We start from the raw sequence: 12,388 nt of genomic DNA on the forward strand, positions 1-12,388 counted from the left end.
CTGCTCCTTCTAGCACGGAGAGTCTTTTGAAAAGAGATTCACTGAGACATAAAAATAATCACAGTTTTATGTGCGAATTTGAATGTAATAAGTAGTCAAATAAGCAAAGGAAATCAGAATGTAAAGTAGACAAGAATATGATACAAATGAGAGTGACTCTTGACTAAAACGTTCCTTTTGTTGTTGTTTTGTCATCCAGGGCCTCTGCTTTGGCGGTAGATGTAAAACCCGAGACAGACAGTGCAAGTTCATATGGGGACAAAGTAAGTACTAGGACAAGGCTCTGCTGCGAGCCATGGGCATCAGTAAAGGACAGGCAGGTGCTGCGCCTGATGGGCCTCCCTCTGCCTTCCCTGGTCTCAGGGTGCAAGAAGGCGGTGGCAGCGATAGAAAATACACTCACAGTAGCTTCCACGGCTTGCTCTTCCTCCAGCAACAGATGCAAGACTGTTGAGGTGTTAAGGGATGCGAAAGGGTTCAACCTTGTCAAGGTATTAGGAGCTAAAGGAAGTGTTATGCCCCTCCCACTTCCATTGGCACTGTGGTGATGCAGTGATCTGCATATATTTAAAATTAGAACATTGGAATGTTGGGAGCTCCATTGAAAACAATGGAGCGCTCCGGGCTTATAATGGCTGGAATAAGCCCGGAGCACCAACATTCCAATGTGTCTTTGTTCACAGCTCTGGCTGTCAACAAAGGCTTCAGGGAGCCTGAGGGGATTTCAATCCCCTCACGCTCCCTGAAGGCTTTGTTTTGTTAGAACATTCTGCCCTCTAGTGGCAGAATGTTCTCATAGCCTTGTAGCCCTTCGTAGCAGGGCTATACCGGCTTTTAAAGTCCCTCGGCTTTGTTAAAGTCCCTCACCTTCGGCTCGGGCCTTTAACGCTGCAGCGGGCCTTTAACAGCCGGTATAGCCCACTACGGCGGGCTATAAGGCTATAGTAGAACGCTCCAGTGTCCACTTTGCAACTGCAACAGCTGAGGAATTCATTGAGGATTTCTGGTGGCCTGCTAGCAGATGGATGGGTCCGTCTCCAGCTCTAAGGAGGGTGTGCCCCTGTGCTTCTACCATTCTTGCCAGCCCTCCTTAAAGTTCCTGCTTGCTGTAGTCTTCCAGATTGCAGCTCATGTTAAGTGAACAACTGTCTTGCACTAGACGTTTGAGGCACTGCTGTAATACGCCTGCAGACTGCGTATTTATCAAGGATGACTTTCTTCATGAAAGCCAAACCACCATTGTTTTCATAAAAAGGGTTTTCCACAACTATTAACATCACAGGTCCTGTGACGCACGATGATGCTTTGAACCAGGACACAGCACCTGAAAGCCAGGCTGTCCAGGTCAAACCAGGGCCGCAGCCCACCATGTGCCTTGCATTCATTTATTTTATCTTACATTTTTAAATGTCTAATGTACTTAACATCACCTGCTTGGCAACAGTTCACATGTTTAAGATGCACCTTGTATCAGAAATGATAGGGCCGGATTCTTGTCTACCCAATTATCTACAAGAACCCTTTCAGGTCGCCAGGATCTTTTTACTTGCCAAATAGCGTAGAGGGAATAAACACAATTATCAACAGATAACTACCGCAAGTTGACATCATTAAAGGACTAAGGACTCAAGATCTAAAATTTCAGAGATTTTATTATGAGCAAAAACATCTGAACATAAAGGCACCTTAATACAAGGCACAAAAGATAAATGGGCACTAACACAAAACCTAGCCTACGAAGAATTCGCATTCGACTTAAAATGAAAAGAATTACAGATTCTAAAAGCATCAGATAAAAAAATCGAAATACTGATGTCAATACTGGGAATCATCAGTCAAAGCCTTTCTGTCCCTACTCTATTCTAGAGTGGCATCCCTACTTAGCATTCCCTCCCATGCAAGAGAATCACTGGAATAAGGTGTCAGAAGTCTTCACTTAGTGAGAGCTCGATCTTTGATGCTCCTTCTAGCTTCCCACCTAAGCCTCGTCTGCTCCACCAGTGGGGCACTGTCCCTAATACAAAACCCCAATAATTCAGAACACGCCCTTTGACACCCCTCTTCAGCCAAGTCTTCCTCCGGTAAATTTCCATCCAAAGCTGTCCATCTTCCATCGTCCGTTAGCTTGTCCTTGGGTCCCAGGCACCTTCCATACGAAGAGTTACAGTTCCACATTCCAATGCACTCCCCTGTTGGCTCCACACCGTATCTCAACTCCTAAAACCAAGACTTATTCTCACTAACGAGCTAAATGTCCTTGCACCTGCAACAGAAACATGGGAACGAAAAAGAAAAACTCTTCGCATCTTGAAGTCTTACACTTCGCTACAACTCAAACCTTAACCAAGAAAACCCTGCAGGCCTACAACATGGCTAAAATAAGAAATAAACAGGACTTCTTTTCTACATATGCGGTTAGGCCTTACAAAATTAAGCACACTACGAAATCACATTCTAGGCATTAATTCGACATTAGCATCATGTAAATAAGCAACCTACAATTATGATTCTAACATGACACACATTTAATTCGCATTACATTGCTTGTGAAACCTAATCAGCTATGTTATAATGAATACATTCACGATAACTTGCAACGTTAAACTTCACAAAACGTTATTACATTCTAACACTTCTATGTTACATGATTATAGCAAATACATTTCTATGACGCTTCTAAATATACATTGATTATATGCGGGTGCCGACTAACAGTGAATATGGTGCACCCCTACAAATCTCAGAATCACATGGCGCTCTATCAGAAACAAGGGTAATGGGGAAATATAGACTTTGTTTTCCAACCAGGAGTTTTTATAAGTTGTCTTGTTTTCTAACTGTTTTCCAGAAGTGACAGCTGCAGACAAACTATGCTACGAGAAGTTGAACATTGAAGGTACTGAAAAGGGCAACTGTGGTAAAAACAAGGACACTTGGATTCAGTGTAATAAGCAGTAAGTGGAAATCATTACAACTACTTTGTTTGGGCTGCAGTAAGTGTTTTGGCTTTCAAGGGCTTTCATGGTCTAGTACCGTCCATGTGGATTCCAGTTCTTTATCATGTTCTTTTCCAGTTAGTGCTTTGCTTGCCTGCCTAGTTCTCACTGATTGTGATGCACATGTTACTGGAGATGGCCTGTCTCAAACAATTTGATATATTACCACACAGTAAAGGCCAGTACAAAGAGTTTGGCACGTTTGCAGTGACACAAAATGCTGCAGAATTATAGATACTACTGTGATGGTGCCAGCTCCTGGAGAGAGCTCCAAATGTTGCCAGTATTGAATAATGGATGGGGGCATCATTGAATCTGATGCAGTATGAAAGTATTACTTGGTTTGAAATTCTGAATACTAGATAGATAGTGGCTCATGCCAGTGTTGTTTCGGAGCACATAAAAGAATGAGAAGTAGACACATAAGCTGCTCCAGAGACTTGGTTCAATGATTACTCGGGTCCATATATGTCCCTGCTACTTCCCTAAAACTACTCATTATTTGTAAGAATAGAATGAGCTGGATGGGTACCATTGTGGCACTCATCATAAAAAAATACATGAACTTTGAAAAAATGAAATGTGGCACCTCTAAATTTTGTAAAACATATGGTTTGTATATGTAGCATGCCCAGTAATAGCACACATAATGTTCCTATAATTTATAGACATTCAAATGTCGACCAGGAGTTTTTTTTAAACAACTATGGGGCTCATTACAACGTTGGTCGGAGGCTCCGACATAGACATCGCGGCGTTCTTGGAACCGACCGACCTCCAGTCTGCGGTCCCGACACTGCAATTCCGATGCGACCGCACATGGTGCTGTCACAAGCTCCCATTTCTTTATGGGAGCTTGTGCTGCAGTCGGAAACTGGCCATAGCACAAGCTCCCATAGAGAAATGAGAGTCTCTGTTAATCTCTGCACCGTGTGGCAGGCACCCTCACGAGAGGGAGCTGCTAAGATGCAGCTCCCTCTCTGTAAAAGCAATTGTGCTCCGGTTTTAGCAAGCAAGAGTATTAAACATTCTTAATGCTCTCGCTTGCTAAAAGCGGAGCACAGATTGCTATGGCAAAGGTTGGAGCGGTAAAGCTCACGCCAAGCCATAGTAAAAGGCAATGCCCGGGAATGGGCACCCTGGAACCAGCCCTGGGGGGGGCGATGGTCCCCACGGCCATCTATGGCTTCAGGAAGTGTCATATTTAGTGTCGAGGAGGTGGTGGTCCCCGGGTCTGTAGGGGTGCCCCACGAGCCCTCCACATTAATTTCATTTTTAGCACCGGGGAGGTGGCAATCCCCGGGGCTGTGGGGGGGCTGTGTGGGCCCCCACATTGTTTCAACATTTTCCATGCCGATCAGTGTTGGCAGCCAGTCAGATCTCAGCACGAGATCAGGCTGGGTCAGGGATCCTCCGCAACTACTGAACAGATTTACACCAAATCACAAAAAAGGCACATCTACCTTCCTACCAAATTTGGTGTAATTCAGTTCTCGGGGTAGCTGTTTCTAAAGTTCCTATGGAAATTAATATGGGGAAAACGTGTTTTGTGACCCCCCCCCCTCTTTCTCGGCCCCATCTTGACGGATCACCACAACATTTTCAAGACAACAGCAGGATTGAGCATTGAGCTAGTTTTGAAAATACGCGAGGATTCGTCAAATGACGCCAAAGCTATTTGCCAATGAAAAAAGCTCCTCCTATGGAAACTACATCCTAATTAGGACTAACTACTGGTATATATACTTTGCGTATTAGGGGATTGCCCTCTTAATTGACTTGGGTATCTAGAGAAAGCAGGCTCTGTACTCGCCACATAGAGTAGAATGTGCATGGTAGGGACTTGCCCATCTTACAGGGCTTGTGTACCTTGAGGGAGTGAGCTCTATGAGCAACCCTTGACCCTGCTTGCAGGTTAGGCCGCACCCCACGCCGCACAGCTACGCCTGTGTGTGCCTGCCTCTGTGTCAGCTGTTGCCGCTTCGTGAGTTCACCGCTCCCCCTTCCCCTGCTCGCATTCCTCTGCTCGTGCTGTTCCCCCTTGTGTTGACTTGGTAACCGTATTGTGCTGCTTATCTTATTTTACTGCCACTGTTCAGACTGTTTTTCTGCTCGGACCTTATTGTGCTGTATTGTGCTGTTTTGCCTATTCACTTTTTGCTCCTTGTCATACGTATTGTGGTGCCCCTTCCCCCGTTCCCTCTTGCCTTCTGTAATCCCCGTCACTTCCCACCGCTGCCTCCCTGCGGCCCTGCCCCCTCGCTCTCCCATTCGCCACCTTGCTCCCGCCTCCCAGCTGCTCCTCCCTCCCACATCCCCTTATATGGCGGCTGCTGCGCGGTAGAGGGAGTGACCCATGACCCTGCTTGCAGGTTAGGCCGCTCCCCACGCCGCACAGCTCCGCCTGTGTGTGCCTGCCTGTGTGTCAGCTGTTGCCGCTTCGTGAGTTCGCCACTCCCCCTTCCCCTGCCCACATTCCTCTGCTCGCGCTGTTCCCCCTTGTGTTGACCTGGTAACCGTATTGTGCTGCTTATCTTATTTTACTGCCACTTTTCAGACAGTTTTTCTGCTCAGACCTTATTGTGCTGTATTGTGCCGTTTTGCCTATTCACTTTTTGCCGCTTGTCATACGTATTGTGGTCCCCGTTCCCTCTTGCCTTCTGTAATCCCCGTCTCTTCCCGCCGCTGACTCCCTGTGGCCCCGCCCCTCGCTCTCCCATTTGCCGCCCCGCTCCCACCTCCCAGCTGCTCCTCCCTCCCACATCCCCTCATACGGCAGCCGCTGCACGGCCGCGCCGCTGGCGCACCGAAGGCGCGCCTAAGGCAAGCCCGTCCGTGCCTGGACCGCACCCAGCGCCAGGACCCCTGACCCCCACGAACGCCACGACGCCCGCCTCTGCTACGACTCCAGCACCCTCTATGCACTCAGAGACCTGGCTGAACCCTTCCTCGGTACCCGACATCGCCATAGCCATCCCAGAAGGCTACAAGATCACCCGCAAGGACCGCACCAACGGAGTAGGAGGAGGAATGGCCATCGTCCACAGGAACACTCTCAAAATCTCGACAGACACCAACGTCACCCTCAGCACTGCCGAACACCTGCACTTCCAGATCCACACCGACCCTAACACCACCCTCAGAGGTACCCTCGTCTACAGACCCCCCGGACTCCGACCGCAGTTCAGCGACTCCATCGCCGACTTCATCAGCACACATGCCCTCGCCTCCACGGACTACATCCTCCTCGGGGACCTGAACTTCCACCTTGAGAACAACAACGACTCCAACTCTTCCACCTTGATCGACAACCTTGCCAACCTCGGACTCAGACAACTCGTCACAACACCCACCCACTCCGCCGGCCACACACTGGACCCCATCTTCTCAGCAAGCTCCCACATCTTCTTCAACCGCACCACCGAACTCCACTGGACCGACCATCGCTGCATCCACTTCACCTTCCAGAAACCCATCACACACCACTGCACCCAGCAGATGCCTCGCCGCCGCTGGAGCAAAGTCACCGAGGACTAGCTAACCACCGCCCTCACCCAGAGCCCACCTGCAGACCCGACCGATCCGACTGACCCGACCCCGACGCCGCAGCCCGTAGCCTCAGACAGTGGATCGACGACTGCGCCAACACCCTCCCCCACTCAAGAAGCCATCCAACACCCACACCAGCAAGAGAACCAGCTGGTTCACTGAAGACCTCCAGGCCTCCAAGCGTACTTGCCGAAAACTCGAAAAAAAACTGGATCCGTGAACGAACACCGGAAAGCTACACAGCCCACAAGAACGCCACCCGCAGACACCACCACCTCATCAGATTGGCCAAAAGGACCTACTTCAAAGACCGCCTAGACAACAACGGACAGAACAGCAAAGAGCTATTCAACATCGTGAAGTAATTCTCCAACCCCAGCTCCAACACCAACGACATCCCACCATCACAAGACCTGTGCGACTCGCTGGCCACCTTCTTCCATCGCAAGAGCACAGACATCCATGACAGCGTCAATGCCGTCACCACCCTGGCAACCGCTGAGACCCCCGCTCCCACAACCACCAACCGCCTGCTCACCTGGACCAACATCAACAATGACGACACCATCAAGATCATGAACACCATCCACTCCGGATCCCCGGAAGACCCCTGCCCACACCACATCTTCAACAAAACCAGCAGCACCATCGCACTCCATCTCTGGAAAACCATCAACATCTCCTTCGAGACAGCGACCTTCCCGGAGAGCTGGAAGCATGCAGAGATCAACGCCTTACTCAAGGAACCCAAGGTGGACCCCAAGAACTTTCGACCCATCTCCCTGCTCCCGTTCCCGGCGAAGGTCATCGAAAAGGCCGTCAACAAACAACTAGCCAGCTTCCTCGAGGAGAACAGCATCCTGGACCTGTCCCAGTCCAGGTTCCGCAGCAACCACAGCACCGAAACTGCACTCATCGACGCCACCGATGACATCAGGACCCTGCTTGACAATGGAGAAACCGCGGCCCTCATCCTCCTGGACCTTTCAGCCGCCTTCGATACGGTCTGCCACCACACACTAAGAACACGACTCTACGACGCCGGAATCCAAGAGAAGGCCCTGGACTGGACCACCTCCTTCCTCTCCGGCAGAACACAGAGCGTCTGCCTCCCCCCCTTCCTCTCCGAAGCCACCAAGATCATCTGCGGCGTACCCCAAGGCTCACATCTCAGCCCAACGTTATTCAACGTCTACATGGCACCGCTCGCCCACGTCGCACGACGACATGACCTCAACATCATCTCCTATCCTACGCCAACGACACCCAGCTGATCCTCTCCCTCACCAAAAGACCCCCACACCGCCAAAACCAACCTCCACGAAGGAATGAAGGCCGTCCCCGACTGGATGAGAAACAGCCGACTAAAGCTGAACTCGGACAAGATGGAGGTCCTCATCCTCGGATCCACCCCCTCAGCCTGGGACGACTCCTGGTGGCCGACTGCACTAGGAGGACCCCCTACACCCACCGACCATGCTCGCAACCTAGGGGTCATCCTCGACTCCACCCTCTCCATGACGAAGCAGGTCAACGCCGTCTCCTCCTCCTGCTTCAACACCCTCCGCTTGCTTCGCAGGATCTTCAAGTGGATCCCCACTGAAACAAGAAGGACGGTCACCCAGGACCTCGTCAGCAGTAGACTGGACTACGGAAACGCACTCTACGCAGGACCCCGGCCAGACTCCTGAAACGGCTCCAAAGCATTCAGAACGCCTTTGCACACCTGATCCTCGACATACCCCACCGCAGCCATAGCACACCCCACTTGAGAGACCTGCACTGGCTTCCCATCAACAGGAGGATAACTTTCAAACTCCTCACCCACACACACAAGGCACTCCACAACACCAAACCAGCGTACCTCAACAGCCGTCTCAGCCTCTACACCCCCAACCGCCAGCTCTGCTCCGCAGACCTCGTCCTCACCACCGTCCCCCGCATCCAAAGAGTGACCGGCGGCGGCAGATCATTCTCCCACCTCGCTGCCAAGACATGGAACACCCTCCCCATCCACCTGCGGCAGACCGAAGACCTCCTAACCTTCAGGAGACTGCTCAAGACCTGGCTCTTTGAACAGTAGCAACTCCCCCCCCCCAGCACCTTGAGACCCTCACGGGCATGTAGTGCGCTTTATAAATGCTATGATTGATTGATTGATGCACAGTCTGCACACAAAGCGTAGAGGGAGCATAATAGTTTCCTGCTCTGGTGGTAGTCCCACAGATACCATGGGACTTCTCATGGGAGTCTCACAGACAAGAAAAGGGAACTCTGAGTGGGCTTTACTTCCTGTTCTGGTTCCCATGGACGTCTTGAAAGAGCACATAAATTCTATTTAAAGAGAAAAAGAGGATTTCTTTCCTTGAATTTGACCCTAGAGTTTTCTTACGTGAACCACTAAAGGAAGATATTTTCGGTCTTATTTTGTAAAAATTGACCAGTGTTTAACTTTCCCAATCCCATCAGAGTCCTGTGAGTGTCTCACTAGAGTCCTGCAAGAGTGGTGTCTCACACACAAGAAAGATATTGCTTTGGTTAAATTCAACGTCTTATGGGAAGTACCACTCTTTTAACACTTATTTCAGGTTTGCTTTTGTTTCTTATAACACTTTGGGCTCTATTATGATGTCGGTTGGTGAGCCTCCTACCGCTCATCAGAGGCTCACAGACTGACATCGTAGGTTTAAAAAGTCTGACCGCCTAATTACAATCTAGGCGGTAGGAGTTCAAACCGGCCAGTCGGATGCCACACATAATTCCCTATGAACGGCGCTTCCACCGTGAGGATTATGGTGTTGGTTTCCGACAGGCTTTTAATATTGGCCTTTATGACACGAAAAGCCTGTCAGAAAGTGACTTTGAGGGCCCCTAGCAGGGTCTCCATGCCTTAGCGGCTCTGGTTGGGGTGCACCTATGGCACCTCCCTGTTAATCCCTGCCTGGAATTGGAATGTAAACATACACCTTTGCAAATGGTGAAGGCTATGCGCAGTAGGGTTTGGTCCCCCAAGGATCATCGCTCAGCCCCACGGTCTTCAACGTCTACTTGTCCACCTTCACCGCCATCGTCAGACAGCATGGAGTCAGCATAGTATCCTACACCGAAGACACCCAGCTCATCCTCTCCCTCACGAAGGAACCCGACAGCTACTCACTCACGCTTACAAATCCCTGCACAATACCGGACCACAATACATCAACAAAAGAGTCTCCTTCCACGTACCCGAGAGAAACCTCCGCCGACCTCACCCTTGCCACAACCCCACGCATCCGCAGAGCCAGAGCGGGTGTAAAAGCCTACTCCTACATTGTGGCAAAGACCTGGAAAGAGCTCTCGCTCAACATCAGATGATCCCCCACTCTGCACGCCTTCAAGAAGAGCCTCAAGATCTGCCTCATCTGGTTGATTTGGAGCTGCACCCCCTCCCCCCGCAGCGCCTTGAGACCCTCACAGGTGAGGAGTGTGCTTCACAAATCCCTGATTGATTGATTGAGTAGGGTTTGGTGAGGGACTGGCCGGTCAGCAAACACCTCTGTACAGGCTGCCAACGTCCCCGATGGACAGCTAAACCGGGAGTCCCAAGGGAATGTAAGGCCACACTGGCTCCCTCGGGATTCCCGCAAAAGTCCAGAGAAACGCACTAACTCCTGTGGGATCATGGTGCCCATTTTTGTTTTAGAAAATGGGACCCCTCGGGGGAAAGGGTCCCCCCACCAGCTCCAGGTGCTCAGGGTACCCCATTGTTCCCGCTTATATCTTATTTTATTTTTTTTCAGGACACAGGGACCAAGTCATGTGGTGGCTGCAACATTTTCTTGAAGTTTGCAGCCAGCCAATCAGAGTGCAAGCTCCAACAGCAGCATGGCAGCCAATTGGAGAAAAAAAAACTCTCAGCTAATTGGAATGCTTTATTTTTCTATTTTATTCCTACAGGACTCCTACAGGAGTCCTGCAGAGTCAACTGTCTATATAATTATACGTTCTGTACCTCAGATTCTCCAAAACTGTACACCAAATTACATAAAGCACACTTTCCAGGTAAAGATCTAGCTTCCTTTCAAATTGGGTAATTCTGTTCAGCTGTCTTTTGTTGTAGTGCAGTGTAAAATTCCCTATGAAAATTGCATGGAAAAAAAGCATTTTGGTTCCCTTTTTCATCTTGGTCCTGGATCAACCCAAAACCTTCCAAGAAGGAGCCGAAGTTGATTAACTTTTTCTTAGAAAGATTTGTGAAGATTCATCAAATGGTGGCAAAGTTAAAGGGTGAAATAAAAAATACTCTTTCTATGAAACTTTGAACTAACTATAACTACAAAGGGTCGGGCATGTGAAGGAGGTGCCACTGCTTACAAATTGCAACAAAAATACGCACTCCAACACATAGTGATGTGAAACAAGCCCACCACCTCATCACTGACAATAGTTTTATTCACAGCAGAGACTCCAAATTCCATGACACATTTCGACCCTACTTGGCTCTTAATCATATGGTAAATACAAAATGGTCAGTAACTCTGCTTTTGATGCCATAAAATGCATAGAACGTTATGAAAGACTGCGAGTAAAATGACATGCACTCAATAGAAATAACCAAGTGGGGTTGAAACACGTCATGGAACTTGGATTCTATGCTGCGGATACAACTATTGCTTTCAGTGATAGGATGGTGTGCTTGTTTCATGGCACTATGGGTTGGAGTGCATGTTTTTGTTGAAATATGTGTGTGCGTGTGTGTGTATGTGTGTGTCTGGGTGTGTCTGTGTGTGTGTGTGTGTGCGCGTGTGTATATACTATGGGCCCGATTCACAGAACTAACTTAAGACAAAATCCTAAACTTACTACCATTTTGGTATTCACAGAAGGCACTTACTCATTTTGGTATTCACAGAAGGCACTTACTCATTTCGGTATTCACAGAAGTTAGGAGTCCTAACTTTAGGACTCCTAAATGCCTTCTGTGAATACCGAAAGTCTTAAAATTAGGATTTTTCGCAGTTTAGTAGTAGTATAGTTAGGACTCCTAACTTTAGGACTCCTAAATGCCTTCTGTGAATACCGAAAGTCTTAAAATTAGGGTTTTTCTCAATTTAGTAGTCCTAAGTTTAGACTTAGGACTACTAAATTGAGAAAAATCCTAATTTTAAGACTTTCGGTATTCACAGAAGGCATTTAGGAGTCCTAAAGTTAGGAGTCCTAACTATACTACTACTAAACTGAGAAAAATCCTAATTTTAAGGCTTTCGGTAGTCACAGAAGGCATTTAGGAGTCCTAAACTTAGGAGTCCTAAATTTAGGACTACTAAATTGAGAAAAATCCTAATTTTAAGAATTTCGGTATTCACAGAAGGCATTTAGGAGTCCTAACTATACTACTACTAAACTGAGAAAAATCCTAATTTTAAGGCTTTCGGTAGTCACAGAAGGCATTTAGGAGTCCTAAACTTAGGAGTCCTAAATTTAGGACTACTAAATTGAGAAAAATCCTAATTTTAAGACTTTCGGTATTCACAGAAGGCATTTAGGAGTCCTAAAGTTAGGACTCCTAACTTCTGTGAATACCGAAATGAGTAAGTGCCTTCTGTGAATACCAAAATGAGTAAGTGCCTTCTGTGAATACCAAAATGGTAGTAAGTTTAGGATTTTGTCTTGTTAGTTCTGTGAATCGGGCCCACTATATATATATATTTGTGTATATATAAATATCACTGACAACAATATATATATATGTACTCAACAGAGTCTCTTTGATCATAACATCCAGAATGCCTTTGATATATTGATGTTGTCTTTCTACTTTCTATTCTATATATGGTGATAGGAATTCCATAAATCTTTTTCTG

The 12,388-nt window shown here is 48.1% G+C and overlaps 1 protein-coding gene across 3 annotated transcripts in view; it reads left to right on the forward strand.

The window, feature by feature from the left end:
- Positions 1-12,388, forward strand: part of ADAM22 (ADAM metallopeptidase domain 22) — a 1,168,071-nt gene that overhangs the window by 909,621 nt on the left and 246,062 nt on the right. For all 3 annotated transcript variants that reach the window (XM_085631338.1, XM_085631339.1, XM_085631337.1), the window contains exons 20-21: positions 200-263; positions 2,849-2,954. In XM_085631338.1, the coding sequence (XP_085487464.1) occupies positions 200-263; positions 2,849-2,954 (170 nt within the window). The remainder of the gene's footprint in view (positions 1-199; positions 264-2,848; positions 2,955-12,388) is intronic.

The sequence above is a fragment of the Triturus cristatus genome, chromosome 10 (genome assembly GCF_964204655.1).
Source record: "Triturus cristatus chromosome 10, aTriCri1.1, whole genome shotgun sequence".
Taxonomy (NCBI): domain Eukaryota; kingdom Metazoa; phylum Chordata; class Amphibia; order Caudata; family Salamandridae; genus Triturus; species Triturus cristatus.